Source organism: Empidonax traillii, unplaced genomic scaffold, assembly GCF_003031625.1.
Source record: "Empidonax traillii isolate 1590-97213 ecotype Southwest subspecies unplaced genomic scaffold, ASM303162v1 scaffold596:size394506, whole genome shotgun sequence".
NCBI classification, from domain to species: Eukaryota; Metazoa; Chordata; class Aves; order Passeriformes; family Tyrannidae; genus Empidonax; species Empidonax traillii.
Genome location: NW_020955789.1, coordinates 373,158 through 394,506, shown reverse-complemented (window position 1 = coordinate 394,506; position 21,349 = coordinate 373,158). Strand labels below are relative to the sequence as shown.

General features: G+C 38.3%; 2 protein-coding genes across 2 annotated transcripts; one reads left to right on the top strand and one right to left on the bottom strand.

Moving 5' to 3' along the window:
• Positions 1-181: 181 nt before the first annotated feature.
• Positions 182-8,388, bottom strand: IARS2 (isoleucyl-tRNA synthetase 2, mitochondrial). Its single transcript, XM_027898425.1, has 12 exons — positions 8,159-8,388; positions 7,516-7,638; positions 6,383-6,539; positions 5,175-5,323; positions 5,040-5,089; positions 4,832-4,941; positions 4,656-4,746; positions 4,152-4,267; positions 2,544-2,713; positions 1,670-1,760; positions 1,374-1,525; positions 182-382 (listed from the first exon to the last, which is right to left on the bottom strand). The coding sequence occupies exons 1-12, from the start codon at positions 8,360-8,362 to the stop codon at positions 197-199; spliced, it is 1,599 nt and encodes a 532-aa protein (XP_027754226.1). The 5' UTR covers positions 8,363-8,388; the 3' UTR covers positions 182-196.
• Positions 8,389-8,451: 63 nt separating this feature from the next.
• BPNT1 (3'(2'), 5'-bisphosphate nucleotidase 1) lies at positions 8,452-20,760 on the top strand. Its single transcript, XM_027898426.1, has 9 exons — positions 8,452-8,693; positions 11,954-12,078; positions 14,509-14,613; positions 14,893-15,000; positions 15,532-15,580; positions 16,558-16,649; positions 17,623-17,820; positions 18,677-18,782; positions 20,125-20,760. The coding sequence occupies exons 2-9, from the start codon at positions 11,962-11,964 to the stop codon at positions 20,271-20,273; spliced, it is 924 nt and encodes a 307-aa protein (XP_027754227.1). The 5' UTR covers positions 8,452-8,693; positions 11,954-11,961; the 3' UTR covers positions 20,274-20,760.
• The last annotated feature ends 589 nt before the right edge of the window (positions 20,761-21,349 follow it).

Genomic DNA, 21,349 nt, shown 5'->3' with positions numbered 1-21,349 from the left:
TAATGTCTAAGTAAATTGGTTCCTATTACATGCAAGTAACATCCGGCAACAAGTTGTTGACTGTTCTAATTTATAGCTAAATTAATTCTGTGTATAAACAAATACAAGTAAAAGTTTGTATTTATACTTAAAATAGTAAGAAGTTTACAATATCATGTAACTGCAGCACAACAGACAGTGCTCCTTCTTTCATTTCTCAGTATATAAAGCTAGAAAAATACCTGTTTATCAAGCATTCTCCTGTGTTCCTCTGATAAAAAACAGGAATTGGGACACCCCAACATCTTTGCCGTGATATGCACCAAAACGTCCTTCTGTCCAGCATTTCAAGCATCCTGTTCACTGCAGACGTAGGAATAACTTTCACTTTTTTCAGCACGTCCTACAAAGTAGACAGTGAACTGTTGAACCCACTTCAGCATTCACACAAACGCTGTTTATGCTGCCAGTAAAAAACAATAGAGGCCTATGCTCCCACTCCCAGTATTAAATAACATGTTCTCTTGGGCAGCTGTCATGTTTGTTTACTTCACTGCTTGGTGCTCTTCAATCTTAACACTGTATATACTGTACATTTCCCCAACCAAAATCCAAAGCTTTTCTCCAACTCTGATTCTCCAGCAGACACACCCTGAAGTGAGTTAAGAATGGCATCAGTAACTTCACCTGAAGTTTAAAAGCTCATCTGTGTCTTGTGCTGTTATCTGCTTTGAAATCCCACCTCGATACATACTGAGTAGTACTGAGTGTGGGCTACCACTCACTCCCAGCCCTGTTGAGTAACCATCATGTTTTCATTCATTCTAGATAAAGATTAATATGGAATATACACCTCGTGCCTTAATTAGAATGAAATCACTGTTACCCAAGACAGCCTAAGGTGCTGGTCTGAATTTTCTGTGCGGATGTACATAATTTCAAAGAGCACTGCATATTAAAAAAAAAAATACGATTTTGAGTCACTTAAAATAGGACTGAGACAAAATTAGCAGGGGAGCAAACAAAGATGTCTGGCCACATGAGGCTATCAAAACAAAAAAGATAATTTTGATATAGATAAATTTGTCTCTTCTGCTTTAATTCCTTGAAAAACAGTATTTTAAAAGATATTTTGTGGGAAAAATATCAGTATCTCTAAGAAACTTATATATCTGTAAAAACAATGAGTAAATATGCCAGTCAATGTATTTACCATGGATTATATCAATATTGACAAAAAACCTGATAACATTCATAACTCTAACAAATAATCGACACTTTTCAACTTGTGTTCATAAAACCCTAGAGAATATATTTGGGAGTGAACCACAGCAAGATTGTTTTGCTGATACCAAATAGAATCAGTTGTCCCATAAGAAAGTAAAATTATGTACCTGTGCTGCAGCCTTCACATTTGCTGTGTTTACAAACCACTGCTTGCTCGCCCGAATAATCATTGGTTTTTTAGTTCTCCAGTCATAGGGGTAACTGTGCACATACTTCTCCTCTTTCAACAAACTCCCGGCTGCTTGAAGCATCCGAATGACTGACGGAAAAAAAACCGAGGCAAGATTAAAATCCAATTTGAACACATCACTACTGTTATGCGTTCAGTTTATATGAACCCACAAAACAGACCTGCAGGACTGTGCCTGATAAAGTAACAAGTGGTCAAACATCAAATACTCACCGGTTTCATTGCCCTCTTCAAGGACATTCTTGTTTTTAAGTTCAGGACCTGCAGCTTCAGTAAAAAATCCCCTTTCATCCACAAGGCAATCCTAAAAATCAATATATTAATCATGTCAATAAAATACCATGTGGTAATTAATTATCTTTTTGGTATTCAGATGCCAGTTAAATACTCTGCTGAGTAACTCCTTTTATGACAAATAACAAAATATTTAGGTGCACTTCAGATTTTATGAACTGCAGTTTAGTAATTTATCAGGCAAGTGAATTTTATGTGTCAGAAGAAATGAGCACCACTGCATTTGCAGATATACCACAACTCTCTTACATCAAGTCACTGGTATGTCAATGACTTTTCATATTAACAGCAAAAAACAAAAACAAACCTAACCCCCCCCATATCCTGCATCTTCATTCCAACCAATCACAAAATGACCATGCATAACTGAGCTGTATTTATGCACATGTTTAAAACAAGCTTTGCTAAAAGAGAATAGCAGTAATGACCTACATAACTTGTGATTTACTGGTCTGCATGTAGAAGACAATTCTGAGTAGTGAGAATCAATATCTGAGAATTATTCTCTGTGTTATCCTTTTAAAAACAAAACCACATAGAAAGCAGAAAAATCTGATTCTGTTCTACCACTCCCCTATAAGCTTTAACTTAGCAGAAGAAAAACTTCATCATTTTATCCTGATAACACTTCTTTTAAAGTTAGTCTTGTGTTCCTGCAGAACATTAGTGATACACTTCTGTGAACGCTTCAAAACATTTTCAAGTTTTATGCACAAATTGCAACAATCATCTTAAAGGCACACAATCAAACAGTTGCAGGAAATCAAGAGCAACAGCTGAAAAAATAGAATACCGTGGGTAGCTGGTGGTGGGAAGCTACACTGTAGTCTTCCATACCATGGGCTGGGGCTGTATGAACTAATCCTGTTCCTTTTGCCATTGTCACATGATTTGCAGGTAACAAAGGAGAGACTTTGCCAGGAATTGTGGGATGAGCACAAGAACCATCTACCAAATCTGTACCTGAAAAATTAAAAAAACAGAAGATAAAATAGGGCAACACAATTCACACAACCAGCTTCTTTTATCAGAGAACAGAAAAAGAAAACTGATCAAGTGTATGCACAGGATACTCTTCAGATGTGCTATTTCTTTCTCTGGTCTGTGGGTCCCTGTCCAATTCTCTGCGTTGCTCATTCTGTGCAAAGTTGTTTTTTGAAGAACAAGTTTTTTTCTACCTTAGACAGTGGCATTCCTTGAGTAGTGCCATTCCACCTAGAAACACTCCACACACTCCCATTCCTTGGGGATAACTATCTCAGTGTTCTGGAAACAAATCTCCATATTTATTTAGTAGGCTAAAACCCCTGAATTTGGGATTTACTCCAAGTTTTGCCACTAAGTATTAATATCATCATTAACAATTAATTTAAATTCCCCAAATTACATTCTAATAAAGAGAGTACAGCACAAATGAAACAAGGGACAATTTAAGATTAAAAAAAACCTGAAGAAATCTTAGTATTAAAGTCTTGCTGAAAGTCAAGAATCACAGAGCTCAAGGAATGCTTCCTATGACAAAACAGCCTTCACCAAATGCTTTCCTCTTAGAAGGAACATGTTTAGGAACTGCTGTCAGACACTTAGGTATACAAAAAGAGAAAGGTAACAAATGCAATTAATTACTGAATATATGGGAAGATAAAAAGAAGGGGTTCCAACATGAAATTTCTTTTTAAGAAGGTCCAACTCCACTGTTGTATGTTATCTGCAAATAATACCATTCAAGAAGGTAGAAGCTGTAAGAAAAAAACACCTCCAGGTAATTTTACCATCAGGTAAAAACAAGAGTTCCTCTGAAAAAGCAGCCATGGAAAGACACCAAAGCTACCTGTAAAGTCATAGAAACAGATATCTCATCTCCTTCAGATGTGCATATTTCCAGCACTGAATTACTGATAAAGGCAAATGAATAAAGCTCACAAATGAGACACTAAATCCCAACTCATGACACTGAATCCCAAGTCTGCTATCAAGAAATATCACTGTCCAGTTTGTTAGGATGCAAACTCAACTGTTTTAGTTTGTCCAGACAACAGCCACCTATGATACTGCAACAGCCATACTTGTAATTTGTCCCTTGTTCTCATCCGCAATGGATGGGAAGACAAACTGCATTCAGCGTAAATAAGATTTTCATACTGAAGAGACTTTCATTTCACGTTTCATTTTTCCAAGCACGAATACAGATTTTAAAATTAATCTGAAATCTATAGATGAAAATTTTAGCTACAATACACTAATAGTAAATCTGACAGACAACTACTCCTCTTTGTATTATTTTAGTAAAGCATGTCCTTAAATTATAAACAAACTTACTAATACATCAAAACTAAGGCAGTTTTCAGAAACCTAGCAGGAGATTTCCAAGCAATTAAAGATTAACGATGTTAAAACCTACCTTTACATGTTGATATAACCTCAAACTGTGTGTCCAGAACAGCAGCTGTAGATTCAACTCTATCTGCAGCAAGAATTAATTGTTCTCCGGTAGTTTTACATTTCACAATTGAGTATCTGCAATACAAACATGCATGTGTGATACTAAATAAAGAAACACCACAAAGCTGCAGGTTTTTTATATGCTTCATCTCATGAAAAGACACACAAGTATGTTTTACATGTCCAATTCGTTTGTAAATCTCCAAAGAGTTTCAAGGTAACTTTGCATCATGAAGTAAAAAAAAAATTAAGCAGAAATCAATATGCTAATAGATATAGAACAAAGCTCACAACTGTGCCACTTAAAAAAACAAACAAAAAAACACAAAGCAAAGCAAAGCAAACCAAACACAAAAAAGACGGCTTAAGTAAACTGTAATGGTAGTCCAGAACATTTTAACTTTGCTGCTAAATATCAATAAAGGACTGACACAGATCACTGAACCAAGTTAAAGACACCTACGCTGAATCTGGCATGTAACAAACTGCTTGATTGGCTGGCACAGTCCAAGGTTGCGTGGTCCAGACTAGCACACTAGCAGGGGATGATCCATCTACAGATGTAAATTAGAAGTACTTTACTCACAATTAGAACAAAAATAAAAACTGTCAGTCTTTAAATCCATAGAGAGGTCATACCTAGCACAGAACTCAGCTTAGGCGGTGACTTTAACAGCGGGAACTTCACGTACACAGACCGACTGACGTGCTGGTCATTGTATTCGAGCTCTGCCTCAGCCAAAGCTGTTCTGGGTAGACATCAAACAAAAGTTAACACACTGGAACACGAAAAGCTATCGATATCCTTGCTAAAATATTGAAAACAAAATAGAAAATTGATCCTTACTTTGCTGAAGGGGACCAGAATACAGGTTTATAGTCCTGATAAATGAAACCCTGAAGAGGAAAGGGAGGGGAAGAAAGTTAGGAGAATCAAAACTCACAACAAATCAAAACACAGTTCAACAAAAGTTCAACATACCTTATCATACATTTTATAGAAGACTCTCAGCTGGTTTGCTTCATACTTTGGGTCAAATGTAAGGTAGCAGTTGGCCCAATCTGCCATTACACCCCAACGAATGAAGGCAGATTTCTGTTTCTCAATTGCTCTTTCTGCAAATTCTCTGGCTGAAGGGAATAGTTCTGTTAAACACGTTGTTTAGCCCACTAAGATCAATAAAATACCGTTTAAAATACCCCATTGATATTCTTCAGCAAAGCCAGAGCTGAACATAGTAAAACTATGCAGTAACTATTATGGTTCAAAACATAAACATTTCAGACTAGTTGTTACATAAAATGGTTGCAAAGGGTAAAGAGATTCAGGAGTGGCACTTTGAGTACAACAGGGATATTAAGCACACGTCTTTAGAATTTAAACTTAACTTTTAAGAAAAAGGGAAAAAATAAGTATATTTTGTTATGAAAAAAAATTCTCAAAACACATTCGAAATAAATAAGATAAATAAGAGTGAAAGTTAACTGCCTCTGTTGATGCTGATCCAAAATTTTCAAAGTAACATGCATCTGAGAATAAGCTAGCCCATTTCAGTACCACAACTTCAAACTAAAGCAGTTTAAATTGCTTATTACAAATAGCTTTGCAGCTGAACGATGATGTGTTTCAACACATATGGTATTTGAAATTATTTCTTCAAAACAGTTTCCATACAATGCTCGGTATAGACTTCCTCCAGAAGGATCCTCCCTAGTTTTGCAGCACTGTTAAAAACACAGTCAATAAATATATTCTTACTTATGATACTGAGCCAAGCTGTCCTGACAGAACTTTTTACATGCATCTTTTTAGCTCCTAATCAAATCCAAAAGAATGTTGATCTGATAAATATGATCTTCCTGCCACTGCACAGTTAATCAAAACAGACATCCAAATTCTCTCCTCTCCTTTTGCTCCTTTTGTGTTTTTTGTTTTTTTTTTTTTTTTTTTTAAAACCTAGGGTCAGTGCTCTGCATGTCCATTACAGCAGCAAATGAAGCCTGTGTTCAATTATCCCACTTCACAGGATTCGAGAGTACTCTATCTGCTTGGCAAATACATACAATGATCAAAGAAAATGTCCCCAGTAGCTAATAGAAAAGCCCACAGTAAAGTATAAATGTTACATATAAAGCATAGAATACAAAACACAGCTTTTTCCACGATACTGCAGACAGTAGTTCATTTACCTCTCTGCCGAATTTCCATTGGTGAAAGATTTTCAGCTCCTTTGACTTCTGACAATGCCTTCAACTCAATTGGCAATCCATGACAATCCCACCCTGGCACATAATGTACTTTATAACCTCTCATAACATGGAAGCGATTAGTGATGTCTTTCAAAATCTGAAAAGCCACAAGGGTCGGTTATCACTTTGGCTCCCCCATGTGGAACAGCTACATTTGTGATTAAGATCCTCCTGTTTAAAAAGTACAAGTATCAAAGGTTCCATGATAAACTTACACTTAAGACCAGAAGAGTTATGCATTCCCCATTCCTGACACTCTCAGAAGACCTCTCTGATCAAAGGAATTCACAACCAGAGTAACTGAGAGATGCAGTTTATACACTTGCAAGACTTGAAGTGAACAAATCCTACTTGCTCTCATTTTTAAAACGTTGAGCAGGATCTACAGCACTAGTCTAGTGCATTTTGCTGCAGCCCAGGCTTTGGTACTGTAAGAAGCCATGGGTGACATTTTAGTCTTTCCCACTTTGTGGCCAATGTAATATTGTCCTTCTCAGGACTGAATCTGAAAGTACCCAAAAGTACTTAGGAGTAATATATCAAAGCTGAAATTTATATTTTCAAAGCCATCAACATTTAGTCATTATGGTTCCATGGATCTAAATACTCAGATAAAACAAAATAAACAGATAGAACAAATTTGCAAAACACTCAAAAGAAAAAAGAACAGCAAGGCACAGCTCAATCATGCATGAGAGCAATATCAGTACACATACAGAAATGTACCTTCACTCATGTGTGTATGTCTGGTAAGCTCAATACACAAATAAGTTATGCATTTAGTATTGCTTAGGAATGAACAACCAGCTGGGCTTTCTCCGTGAAGCTGTTCTGACTGAAATATTCAGTCTCATAAATGAGCACTGAGCATGTGATATTTATAGCACGGTATGGTATCTGTGCCACTAGGGCACCACATGGAATCTACATAACAACACTGTTTGCTTTTTAAAGGCCCCATCTACCAAAAACCCCAAACATTTTACAGTGTTACGTGAATAGAGAACACACAGCACACGACAGTAAGTGTTTACCACTTCAGAACAGCAGGGTACAAACGAGTAAATATTTACTTTGTTTAACGCATGGCCAACGTGAGGGTCTCCGTTGGCATACGGTGGTCCATCGTGCAGACAAAACTCCTGCTTCAATTTCCTTTGTCTTTGCCATGAGTACAGCTCTGAGAAACCACACTTCTGTGGAGACAGCAAGAAAACCCACCAAAATCACCACAGGTCTTTGCACTTCCAAAACTTCCAAAAATCTAAGAAGTCTGGATTTTGGCTAGACAGCAAAACAGGCAACAAAAGCAGGCGGGCGAACAAACACACTTTTCTAACTCCGTGGTTTAAACTCAGTGGTTTGAGTATTTAAAAACCTGAGGGAGATGAAATATTAGGTCTGAGTTCAATACCTCGGCACTGCGCTATCAGGAGTGTCGCTACTCCTTCTCCAAAGAAAACCTTAACAAAGTTGTGCCTCTCCAAACCACTAATAACTCAATACCCCGAACTTCCCCACGCTCAGGCGGCGGGGCCAGGCGAGAGCCTGGACCCACCGCAGCACGGCCAACCCGCACACGAACCCTCGCCGCCACTCCCGCACTCCTACCGGGCTGGGGCTGGTTCGCAACCCCCGTGGCAGCCCCACAGCCCTGCCGGTACAGCCCCACGGCCCCCCGGGACCCGCACCGCGGGGACCCCGCCCCGGCCGCACCTGCTGCGTCTCCAGCTCGGTCTCGGGCTGCAGCCGCCCCGGGAGCTGCGCGGGGAAGCGGCTGCGCGGCAGCAGCACCGTGTCCCGGTACCGGGAGTCCTCCCGGGTTTCGGCCGCGGCCTCCGAGGCGGCGGCGCGACCCCATCGCCGGGCAGCCCCGGCCCGGGCCCGGCACAGCGGCGGCGCCCGCCAGGCCCGAAACATCCTCGGCGCCGCTTCCGCATGCGCGACGGGCCGCGGGCCGGGACACACCGCGCAGGGCGGTGGGAGGGCGGCCGCTCGGCGCTCCCGAGGGGCCGGGACAGCGATGGCCCCGCCCGCAGCCGGGAGATTTGGGGCGTTCCCAGGTGGGTTCTGGGAGGGTGGTGAGTTTTTCCGAAGGAGCCGGCGCGGAGGCCGTGGTGCGGGGCCGGGAGTTGGGCCAGTCCTTGGGTCCGTCCTTGGCGAGGCGAGGGGCGGGAAGGGCTTGGAGCGCCCCGCGCGCTGCTGGAGAGCGGTGACGGAGGAGATCCGGGGAACAGCGAGACTGGAGACGGTGAGTTGGCTGCTGTACCAGCAGAGCTGCTCTTGCCACTCCCGAGCACCCGCGTTATGCCCTGCCTCGCTCCTATGGATGCGCTGGAGAGCCCTTCTCGGTGCTTAGGAATTCCGGCTGCGCTGCAGGCAGTGCACCACCGGGAATACCGATGGCAAGAGACTCAGAACAGGCTTTTTTCTTTTCTCTTCTTTTTTTTTTTTTTTTTTTTAATACAAACTCCAAAGACCTCTGAGCCCAAAACCTCAATGTTACCTCACTGGTGAAATGACGTAACACAGCCATTTCCCACTTGGAAGTCTATAGGTGAACCGCAGTGGGACGCAGGGATTCTCAGTCCCGAGTCTCAGCCTGCTTCTGCCGGGTAAACACTGTTTCCTGACATAAGGGAGAGTTTATCTTCTACTACACGTGTGCCAAAGTTTATTGAAAAGAAATAGGGACCTCTGGTCACTTGGGTGAAGAATTCCAAGAAAGAAGTTGTGGCTTGGCACTTGCATTTAAAGACGATGCTCTGTGTGATGTCCACTTTCTCCTTTCATCAGGCAAAATCATAAATTTGGAAAATGGAAATTGGCATAAAAGGGACTGAGATAGCAACATCAACAAATCCATCGTGTGTGCTCTGATAAATTAGTTGTAGCCAGCCTGTAATACTTACAGACGTCAAAACTGAAAAGTGCAAGAGAAACTGGAGAACTCATTTATTTTGATAACTTGCAAATCAGGTTGATATGTTGAGACCATTCAATAATTTGGTTGGTAGGCCAGGAGAAAGGAGGGATGGTCTTTGGAGGACAAGATGTGTTTTAACAATTATACGCAAATTTAACTTGAGGGACAGTTGCTGTGCAGTCTTTGTACGTTTTATAGTTTTCTGAGAGTCAAACAATTTTTGTCTAAAGCAAGCAATATATTCTTGAATGTCTTGTGGAAATATACATTAGACATTGCCCTCATCAGTTTATGTGCCATAAACTTATAAATAAACTAGGTAATTTGAGATAAAAAAGTTTAGAGAGGTGAAAAACTTACAGCCTACTAGCACGCACGCTTATCTAACCAAAAAGGTCCAATATACCAGAAGAGGTACCACACAGGAGATTGCAGCCCTGCAAAAAATTTAGGACACCTTTTGCAGTAATAACATACTTTGCAATTAGTTACTTTGTATTGGTGAGGAGGGAGTGTTGAACCTCCCATTTCAGTTTCTTTTAATAGATCTTGTTTTTTCATACAAATATTTTAACTTTTATTAAAGTTTGCCTAGAGATTTCAGGTTCACCACAGAAAATATATTTGTTTGCCTTAGGAATGGCCAAGAAAAATGTGCCCAAGAAACATCTTGGGTCAGGCTTCAAGAGTGTAAGATAGTATTTCTGTATTGCTGTCTGAGTCTTTTGAAACTTTATACAAACATTAAATAAATCCAGCCTTTAAAACAATTATGTTTTAATCTCATTTTATGAAGCAGGATCGAATGTATAGTAAAAAGTCAAATGACTAATGAGAAGCTGAGCCTAAAACGTTAATTATCTTCTTCGGAGCTTAATTCTTTAACCCAAACGTCCCATCTAATATGCATTTTTTTTCACTCTCCCTCAGAATACTCATATTCCTGATATTTTCAGTGTGGATTGAACTACATTCCATTTTTCTTCCTGTTAACTTCTTTCACATGATGGTATAGACTTAATATCTCTCAGCTCATGTGCTATGACATGCATTTGCTCTACAGCTTCCAATTGTTTGGGAGTGGCTTTTTGCCACAGGAGGCATTTCCAAAATTTCCTCTGTAACCATTGCTACCAGGCCAAGATGAATGGCCCAGCTGTGCACTTTGGGTATGGACCTTGGCTATTCTACAGAACTCCAGAGCACTTTGTCCCCATCCCGGAGCATTAAATAATAATTAACATTAGCAACTGTGCTTTTTGAGTGTACTTACACAATCACTCTAGTCCTTCAGCTTCAGAGAGCTTGTGACTTTAGAGATACAGGTACAATGTTTTTAAAGTGCTCAAGAAGTTCTTACATCAGCTAAATTTGGGATTTTGATACCTCTGACGTTGCCTTTGCTGTGAACAGCCGTGAACTTGGTTTCTCAAGGAAGAAAGGGAAGGTGTTGTGTAACGACCTGTTGCCACTTACGCAGTACTTGCTGCAATTCCTGCAAATATTGATGGTGATATCGGTGAAATGATAGTTATATTACACTTCACAGATAATATATCTAATATATCTTCTTCTGTGTGGAGATTAGTGAGTTTCTCTGTATTTTGTTCTATCTCTGTGCTCAAGTGTTTTCTTGGAAGTGTGTCACACGTGTGAGCCCAACCCAAAAAGCAGATTATCTTCACAGATGGAAAAATCTGATAAGAAAACATAAAAGGCAATTAGCTTTGCATTTTGAAAAATACAGCATAGTTATCAATACTTTTTTTTCCTGAGGCAAAAAAAAAAAAAGCTGGGAGGAATGTTCGCCTTTCCAAGAGTGATAGTTACTCTTCTGTTTGGGAACTGAAGGCACAGTGAATTGCACTGGTGCGTGCTGGGGAACAGATGTAGAAGACAACATAATAGGGAGAATGACAGGGCATGCAGTATTGAAGGGAGGAAGGAAGATGTAGATAGATTTCCTTAGAGGAATCAGGAGAAGTTAAAGAAATACAGAAAGAATGGTAAAATTTGATGAACAGACTTTCTTATACAAGTTTGCAGGATCTGCATATCATTAACCTATTTTTTGTCCACAATTAGGCCATCTACAAAAGCCTATTTTGTATTTAAACAAAGAAAAATACTAGGTGAAGTTGGTCATGTCATCCTCTCTGGCAGCCTTGTGCTTGAATATGGGCATAAACCATCTCTGTAGGTTCAGTTCTGAGAAAATTTCAAAATGTACAAAAAATGAGTACTCTGTGTAGACTGTGCTTTTTCTTAATATCTGTGATAGAGTTTCTACTGCTGTTCTTTTTAATGTCGGATTTTATTTTAGTGAGAACTAGGTTCACTATCAGACAGAATATCATTACTTGCAAAGTCTTGTCTAAAATAGCTTTATATCCCTGTGTTTGTTAATGATAATTTTTAAAGAAGCCAAAGCTCACTTTGTTACTGCCCACATCAGCAATAACCTGCTTTCCCCTTTCTTCTCAGTTTAAGCTGTATGTTTTTGGAATGTAAATATGTAAAATATTTTACCTTTTGTCTTCTCTTGAAGACAGAATTGTACAAGTTTGCTGTTTGTTTCTTTTCAGCCCTCAGGATGGCCTCCCCGGCTCTGCTCATGCGTGTGGTCGCCTCTGCGTATTCCGTGGCGGAAAAAGCTGCAACAATTGTTAGAAATGTGATGTCTGCAGGAGACCTGGGGATAGTGGAGAAGGTACTGCTTTTATTTTGTTCCAATTTAATTTGCCTTGTTAATGCTGAGTTAGATACAGGTCAAAGTGATATTTTTCAAAATCAGCAACTCGGGGAGGGAATATAGTCCTCACCCCTCTGATACAAGATATATTCCTTGTTAAAGGATTAAAAGAGCACTAGAGAAGTGTCTTTTGACCAGTATTTCTAAAGAATGTTCAGACACTTAAAAGAAACACCATAATTTTGTCCTGATTTCCCTAAGAAAAACCAAGCTCTGGATAGCACAAAATTCATAACAACACATATTTCCTGTTAGTTTCTGTATCTATGTTCTAACACCTTAGTACAACTTAAAAGACTCTGCCCGTGATGAATTTTGGATTAGAATAAATCAGTGTTTATTTCCTAAAACAAAAAAGAACCTTAGATTTTGTCACAGTTTTCAAAATTAATTCAGAGGTTCAAATTTAATTCTATCTGGAAAGCAGAAATTAAATTACAATCATCTACATGAAGTTCTTAATTTGCTGTAAATTAGTAAGTTGCACTGATGAGCCAAGATCTTTGTTTTGACTACAGTTCTAGAATAGATGGAATTAACATTTGAAGTTAATTCTAGCTTTACAGGTATGGCACCATATTATGGACTTCATTAAATATCTTTATTAATTTTGATCTTTACATCGAAGTAACTGCTGATATTTACGTTATTCAAAAATGACCAGAAGTAACAGGTGATATTGGTTCTAAATGCGATGTTATATATACTTTGAATTTTTTTAAAATGAATACTATGCATAGAAAATTAGATCAAAAACAATGACCAACAGAAGGTGTTCCTGTTTGAGGGACTAGAGATCTTGAAAGGTGGCTGCTGAAGAAAGAGGAAGAATGCAAGAGAGAGAACCTGAGTGTGCCTTTGCTTTACAGTCTGGAGGGAAGAGATGCTCAGCAGAGAGTGCTGCTTCTTATCATTCATCCTCTTTCTGCAGCCAGCAAACATCAAAACCAATTCCAACTGGCCTTATTGGAAGCTTCAAAACATTTAGGAAAGCTATGTTCCAGCTTTTCCCTCAACATAGCGATCTCCCATCCATTTACCTAGTGAAGAAAACAGTTCAAGGACAGTTGAATTTTTAGCTAGCTCCTCTCTTTCCTTTCCTTAATATCCAGAATTTTCTTTCCCTCAGTCAACTTTAAGCTCTGTATTTACATTGCTTTTCTTTGTAGCACTTGCACTTTTTTTTTTCCCCCAGTTGGTAGGTAGACACTTTGTCCAGCCATTCTTACATTATTGATGGCTTTTGAAGTAGTTTTGAAGAACTACTTTATTCTGGTTTGTTAGGCTGATGTCCTGGAACGAAGGACATTCTCTGCAGTAAATCTGATCTTTCTGAGTCTAAGCTCAGGACCAATTTCAATCAAATTTATTAGGGAATGAGAAGGAAATTTCAAAGAAAAATATCAAGTTTCAAAAAGAAATAGCAATTGGATTTGAGCATACAAAAATTAACCCATAACATGATTCTAAATGGAACATTCCATTCCTATGGCTAACTTCCATAGCTGGATAAAACACTTTTCATGTTGTCAGCAAATAAGATACAAGCAGATAGAAAAAAATTTTTGTTTAATTCAATTAAGATGCAAACCTTGGATGAACTTTGTCTTTCTTGATGCTCACTTTCACTATGTAGCAGATTATAAACATTTAAGAAATTAGTGTAACCCATGTGGCAATGTTTGGCTACATATCTTTTGGGAAGGCTTGCACTCATTGTTTTATATCATCTTGAGACATCAAATCCACTGTTTCCTCCCAAGTATTTTTTGATGGAAAAAATGTATGGATGTTACTGACCAGCTAAATTTCCCTGGTTAGCTTCTGGCTGTCCATGGTCTTTTTGTGCTAGACTAAGGAACCATTCACTAATTAGAAGTTTATACATCATAATTGTTTCTATTACCTTTTTGTAAACAAACTAGATTAACTGGACCTTTAAATGAGCTTTGACTAACACCTACCCTATATTTCTCCTCTTTCCTAATTTTCCACGTCCTTCCAGCGAGCCTTAGAATAATGACTTTTTCCTGTTAACACCTTAAGTTTTGCCTTTCCCTCTTCATGTATTATATCTGGGTTTGTACTTGTGTTAATTCATTCTGTACACAGTGTAGTATTTGCACAAATACAGAGTGAGTACAATTGCATGAGAAGAACACAGCAGTAAATGTTGTTCTAATGTCATAGCAGTCTGTCTTAGCTCGGGGGTACACAGGGAAACTCTGCTTCTTGCAGTTTTTAGCCTGCCTCTCGCAAGATCTCTTACTAGGTTGATGATTAATCAAATTAGACCTCTTTTTGATTACAAGGTAGATATTCACAGTAGCTGTATGGGCTACTGTGCTGCTTTGGTGGTTTTCTTTTCATACACATGTCCTTGGACAGGCTGGACCCAATGACTTGCAGACCAAAGCTGACCGACTTGTACAAATGAGCATTTGTGCTTCCCTGGCACGGAAGTTTCCCAAGGTCACAATTATAGGAGAAGAGGTAAGTACCTAGTTTATTTCATGCTAACAGTATGTATTTCACTAAGTGTTAGTACTTCATACTAACAGTTTATCTTGCTCTCAGTTGCACTGGAATTTGCTTTGGCAGGGTTTAGGAAACCCTCTGTTTTAATTAAAAAAATTGCCCAAACTAATTTCCATCCCATTTCACCCTTTCAATTCATTATCTTTGTTGAGCTGCAAGCAAATACACAGTTCTAAGGCAAATTGAAGTGAGTCCAACACCTTTCTTTAATAATTCTAAGAATTCTTTTGTTAGGATTTGCCCACTGATGATGTAAATGAGGAATTAATTGAAAATGGTCACTGTGAAGAAATACTGAAGAAACCTTGTCCTGCTCAGTACACAGGAATTAAAGAGGAGGAGGTAATATGGTTATGTTACTCATATGTCTTCATATTATAAATATCTATATGACTTATTGATTTTAGCTAACAATGTGTTAATAAAAATGGTTGTTTCAATGTTGTCAATGTTTCTTTTTCATTTGAAAACTGAAATGTAGTCATAAGAATCGGACCTCCAGAGCTGGAAATGCTGCATGTCCCTCTGTCCAGTAATGGGAAATAGAAATTTGCTTCTTACAATTTGTGATTCAAATTAATTTGGAAGGAATCTAGTTTGGACATAATGAAGTAATCTCATTTCCATGTTCAGTTTAATCTGCTATACTTCAATTAAGAGATTTGCTGAGACATTCCTGTCAATTTTTAAGCTTTTCTTTCTGGTGTAAAATACCATTACAGGCTTCAGTCATATAATAATGTTAAAACTTTGGATCTTTTTATTTTCTTACTGTCATAAAGAAATAAAAGCACAAAAGTAAAATTTATACTTTGCATGATAATTGACATGATTTGTATTTGTTAATTTTCCTTACTTTTTTAATTCTTAAAGCTTGTAATATGGGTTGATCCCCTGGATGGAACCAAGGAGTACACTGAAGGTTGGATTTTCTTTTATTTCTGTTGATTAAAAAAAATAGCAGTGCAATAAAGTAGCATATACATGTAGATAATTTCACCATAGAAGTTACAATATTGTTTCATAAGGCTGATATTTCTGTGCTTTCTGAGCGCTGTAGAATTTTTGTAATCATTCCATTCAGTTCTAACCAGGACTGAATATTTCTGATGGGCTCCTGAGTGGTTATCGTTTCAAGGTGCAAAGAGCTGCTTTTGACTCCTGGCAGGTTGTCTTAAGTTTTTAGTTAAATTTACAATTTTGCAAATACTTTGAATTGAAGGACTAAATATCCCCTTCGCACAGGAATTTGCTGCATTTTATTTCATCCTCCTCTTCAAACAATCCAAATACCACAGCTGTATTCATAGCCTTTTCAAAATGAAACAAACATCTTCCCACAAATCACAGTTGTTTACTTATGGGAAGAAACTGTTTTTAGCAAAGCCTAATTTGTCTCCATAAAAATAGACCTTAAAATTAAAGGGAAAAAAAAAACAACCCTAAAAACCAGTATGATGAAACCTCACTTTAGTCTCCTACTGCATCCTTTAGTTGATTAATGTGAAATTTTTTAGGCAGAGCTTGAGCTTTTTCCCCTTTTCAGGGAAAAAGATACACAACTGCCAACAAATTTCTGGGTTTGAAAATCACTAAAGAATTCCCACCACAGTTATAGAAGAATATCATCACAGACTGCTATTTAGTTGTATCTTTAAACTTTTTTCTCATTATGTGATAATTATAATGTAGTTCTAGGAACAATTTTTAGCAGACCTCAAGACTAAATTACTAAAAAAATCAACCAACCTATTACACCTGAAAATTGTGATTAGTATTGGAATTTTTAAGATACCACCCTGTGTATCAATTTGTAGCCTTTTACTGAAGGTTTATTTTTTTATGTATATACTTCCCCTCTTTTCAAGCATAACTTACATTCATATTATCTCTGTACAGGTCTCCTTGACCACGTAACGGTTCTTATTGGAATTGCATATGGAGGGAAAGCAATAGCAGGAGTTATTAACCAGCCATATTACAACTATGAGGTATTAAATTGTTGGTTTACTTAAAAGCATTAGGTGGTTTCTACATGTTCCTTCCAAGCCATTTCAGTTAGCACGCTTTCAACCGAAAAATGGCATGAAGTTGTGTTGAAGTTGTAATATAAAGTGTTGGGTTTTTTATTAAATCTATACAATTTTAAATGTTGATTTCCAGGAATTGAATGTCAGACCTACTGACAGCCATACTGAATCCTAAGGCCTGTGCAATCCACTAATACAGTATACATTGCACACATGCTGTACATGCTACTACAGTATATGTAAAGTACATACGATAAAACAAGTACAGATCACTGGTTTTACAGTCTTTGCTAGAAAGTTTTTAGCAATAGGTCCATTTGTGATGTGTGGTAACTGCTGTAAAACTGCAGCCCTAAATAAACCAAGCTGACAGCTGGGTTAGATTGTATCATGCCACGTCTCAGGTGTTAAGTCCGGGACGGCCAGCCTACAGGCATTTACACATTTGGAGATTTCAGTATTATCCAGGGGGAGAGGGGAAGCTCATGGTGCAGCCTGGTTAATTAAACTTACTGGAGTTTAAAGAAAAAGCTCTTGAGCTGATGTAATGCCTATCGTGTTCTATGTGGTAAGTATCACAAAATATTTAAGATTACAAGATATTTTCAGTTGCAGATTGTGCCTGAAGTACAGAAATACAGAAATATACAAATATTAATCTGTCAGTCACTGGAGTTAGGATGTAATGCACCAGCACAATCTCACAGATAAGAGAAGGGTAAATGATGTCACTGCCATAGAAGGAAAGAGATACAGTTTCTCTCTCTAGGCTCTGAAGTAGGCATTTTTTGTGTCACTGTTTAAGTATATAACCCAGTATTAATATTATACTCTCTGAAATGTGACAATGCCTCTAGGTATTCCTTTCCCTTTATGGTCTAAATGCTGATCACTGTGATTAACCGTCCCCTGGACCCATGTGCCTTTTTTGCAGGCAGGAGCTGGTGCTGTGTTGGGCAGGACGATCTGGGGAGTCCTGGGCATAGGTGCCTTTGGATTTCAGCTCACAGAAGCACCTGCTGGGAAACACATCATCGTTACCACCCGTTCCCACAGCAGTGCCCTGGTAAATGAGTGCATCAGTGCCTTGAACCCAGACAGTGTCATCAGAGTTGGAGGAGCAGGAAACAAGGTATGAAAATTCAAAATCTCTTGCTTTTACTGGGAACTGGCACCTTTGGAGAAAAAAAGAAAGACTTTTAAAAGAAATCATTTGCTTACTTGCATGAATGTGCAGGAGACTTCCTCCTCCTTCCCCAGCACAACTCTCTCTGGCATTCAGTCTGCTGTGAGGGAGACAGAATTTGTACAGGTGTATCTGTAACAGTGGCTGTGCTGGTCATGGCTGAGGTCTGTCTTCCCCAGTATTCTGTTTCTAGGGGTGAAAATAAGAAGTTGTAAGACCACGATGACTAAATGGGAGTTCAATTTAATCACAATTATTAGATGTGTCTTCCAGTACATGTTAATACAGTTTTTGTTCCAGCTATCTAGCAGCACATATGAAAGGATAAAAATACAAGCACATTTGCATTTTTTGCAAATCTTCTCTGCATACAGGGAATACTCTTACTACCAGTTTTCAAGCTTCATTTTGTCACAGCTGTCAAAACAAGACCTTCCGATCTCTCTTCTCCAATATGTGCAAGGCCCAAAATGGCACCAACACAACAAGTAGACAGTTTCCACTCTATTTTTTTTAGTACTGGCACAAGAAGGGAATTACTGTTTCTGAAACTAACAGCAGATTTTCATCCTATAGAGTGTATTTACAGCAACCAAAAATATTGAATTGAGTATGGTAAAACAGTATAGCTTTCCAAATCTTAATACAGTTTCTTGTAATATCAATGGAAATGGCTGGTGTTCATTTTCTGACTGTAAGTACATAGAATAAGTGGATTTAATCCCTGATTCCTGGTGTTATTTCTACCCATTTCTAAATTTCTAGATCCTTTGCAATGATTGCCACTCTCTATTCATAATAGGTCATTCAACTTATAGAAGGCAAGGCATCTGCTTATATATTTGCCAGCCCTGGGTGCAAGAAATGGGATACATGTGCACCTGAAGCTATTCTTCATGCTGTGGGAGGTAAGTTAATAGCATTCAAAATTCCAAGATAAGTGAAATTGCATCAATTTTAAGTTATTTATACTTTTCATAGGAAAACCAAGGATTTCCAAACATGTTTTTTGAAAGAAACATGACAATATGTGTGTATTTTTTAATAGTTATGACTCACTAGGAGCTTTGAGCCCTCTGAAATCAACAGTAATGCCAAGGGGTCAAGCACATTATGCTCTGAAAAGCATGACATGATCTATTTTGCTCTGGACTAATAGAATCAATAACTATCAAATAATCAACAAAGCCAAATTCAAAATTTTGCATATATTAATTTTAAGATTCTCAAAACAAATGGCTTTTTTTTTTGTTGGCTACTATCTCATAGTAAAATCCTGCTGCCCTACTAACTGGATATAGTACTTTTTTATTAGTAACGTATTATGTAATATGTGGACATTGAACTCTTCAAAACAACAAAATGGGTCAAATCATGTTGTTCCTCAGATGTACAAACTCCAAAACTGAGTAGAATTAGTGGCCTCCAGACAATATAAGCCACTTCACCTACCTAGGGGTAAGGGATTGAGAAGCTATGAAAAGTCTCACTGACAAAGATTTGAAGTATATTATTATTATTATTAAAATTTTTTTCTGCTGTTCACATTGATAGACCTTTTACGACTGTGTGCTAAAATTATGGGATTTCATCTCCTCAATTCTGCCAAGCAATAACAGGCTTCATAATGGCACTATTTAACTCTATTTAACTACAACTATTTAACTCTGCAGTCTCTGGAGTTGATAACTGGGATAGCTTTACACAGTTAGCTCAAGCCCAAAGCAGCAGAACAGTGCTGTATTTTATCCTCCGTGTTAAGGATGTATCTCCGGGTTAAAAATCTTGCATGATGATCTCCATTGTCCCTGCTAAGTGGTTTCTAGAAACTCTTTCAAAACCAACTGGTGTGTTTCTATATTATGTTACAGTCGTGTAGACTTACCCTGGCTTTTACTTGAACTGAGGATTTTTCTTTCCTTCTTGTCAACGGCCAATGTAAAAGCTACTCGGGAAGCATTTTAAATAATCCATGAGAGAAAAATATTGTTTTCCTTTTTCTGAGACACAAGGAATTTAAGTATTGTTGAAAAAAAAAAAAAAAGATAAAACCACTAGTTATTTGATTTCAGTCAATAAAAAACCTGTTGTACTTAAACTGGAAGCAAAGATACTTCACATCTGAAGACAGGCGTGCATACACCAAGGAGTGCTTTTTCAGTTATATAACTTGAACTAATAAATTCTCTCTTCCCAACCCTTTTTTGCTAGAATATTATTTTCTTTCTTTCTTTTATTTTTTTTTTCCAGGCAAGATAACTGATATCCGTGGAAATTCATTTCAGTATAACAAGGAAGTAAAACACATGAATTCAGCTGGGGTCCTCGCCACTTTGAGGAATTATGACTATTATGCCAGTCGTATTCCTAACACTGTGAAAGAGTCTCTAGTGCCTTAAAGCAAGGGAAGCATCTTCACTTGGCCTGGAAGGCTGAGAAAGTGAACTTGGGGAAAAAAGAGAGAAAGAAGACAAATGGGCTTGAAATCTTGTTTTACAGAATCTGAACTGAATTATTTTATTAAGGTGTTCAGTAATTTCAAAGTTACACAGAATCTGTAAGTAAATGTTGGATCAGATTGTTTTGCTCTTTTTAGCAGGCAACTTCAAAGTGGTCACATTTCTTCAACAGCTGTATTCTATATTCTCTGGGAATTTTTATTCTTCATGACTGTGCATGATATACTGTAAATCATAACACTGCAGGCCAAAAATCACCTGAAAATTCTGGGAACAAAATCACATTAAGTCATTTACCTGATCTTGCTCGATGCTTTTTTGTTGTATGTAGCCAATACAGGTTATTGTGTTAAATACAAATGGACTAAGGATTTGCCTGGATGGATTAGCCCATTTGTTATCAAGTTGCCAGTTTTGATTCTTAAAAGTGAATCTTTGAATTTTTCAATCTGCACTCAGTTTTGGGATGGCCAAAATTGTTATCTGTGGTGAGTTGGGTTGTCTGAGTTTTGCAGGAGGCAGGACACAGTCCATCTGGTCCTTCAACATCCCAAACAGAGATTCCTGGGTCATTGGATCCATTGAGGATCAGTGAAGCATTAATACAGCAGGTTCAGGACACCTTAGTTGAGGAAAACCCTCAAGGAAAAGGTGACAGGGGGAGGAGTTCCAATCACCTCTCTCATTTGAAATGTCCCTGGCAGGGTTTATGCCACTGCAGTCTTGGAGCGCTTTGGACATCCTAGGTCACTTCGACATACGTGGGGATAACAGAAAGTGCAGAACTTAAAATGTTTCATGTCCAAATTTTGAGATAAACAGGTGCTTTCCAACAGTCCCAATGAGTTGAAGAACCTGACAGTACCACTCGCCCTCCCTCTGAAACGCTGGCATGTTATGGGAGGGGAAAGAAGAGGGACAAGATCACCACAAATTAACTTAAAAATTGGAGAGCCCGTTTCAGTCAGCTTTCCTATAGGTGTGGGTCTTAAGAAAGCAGGATTCAACTGCTCAGT

Coding starts and splice junctions, on each gene's coding strand:
- BPNT1 (XM_027898426.1), top strand. CDS start 11,962: ATGGCCTCCCCGGCTCTGCTCATGCGTGTGGTCGCCTCTGCGTATTCC. Junction 14,614..14,892: donor TCACAATTATAGGAGAAGAG/GTAAGTACCTAG, acceptor TTCTTTTGTTAG/GATTTGCCCACTGATGATGT. Junction 16,650..17,622: donor AGCCATATTACAACTATGAG/GTATTAAATTGT, acceptor CCTTTTTTGCAG/GCAGGAGCTGGTGCTGTGTT.
- IARS2 (XM_027898425.1), bottom strand. CDS start 8,362: ATGTTTCGGGCCTGGCGGGCGCCGCCGCTGTGCCGGGCCCGGGCCGGG. Junction 5,090..5,174: donor TCTATAAAATGTATGATAAG/GTATGTTGAACT, acceptor TTTCCTCTTCAG/GGTTTCATTTATCAGGACTA. Junction 383..1,373: donor ATGTGAAGGCTGCAGCACAG/GTACATAATTTT, acceptor TCTACTTTGTAG/GACGTGCTGAAAAAAGTGAA.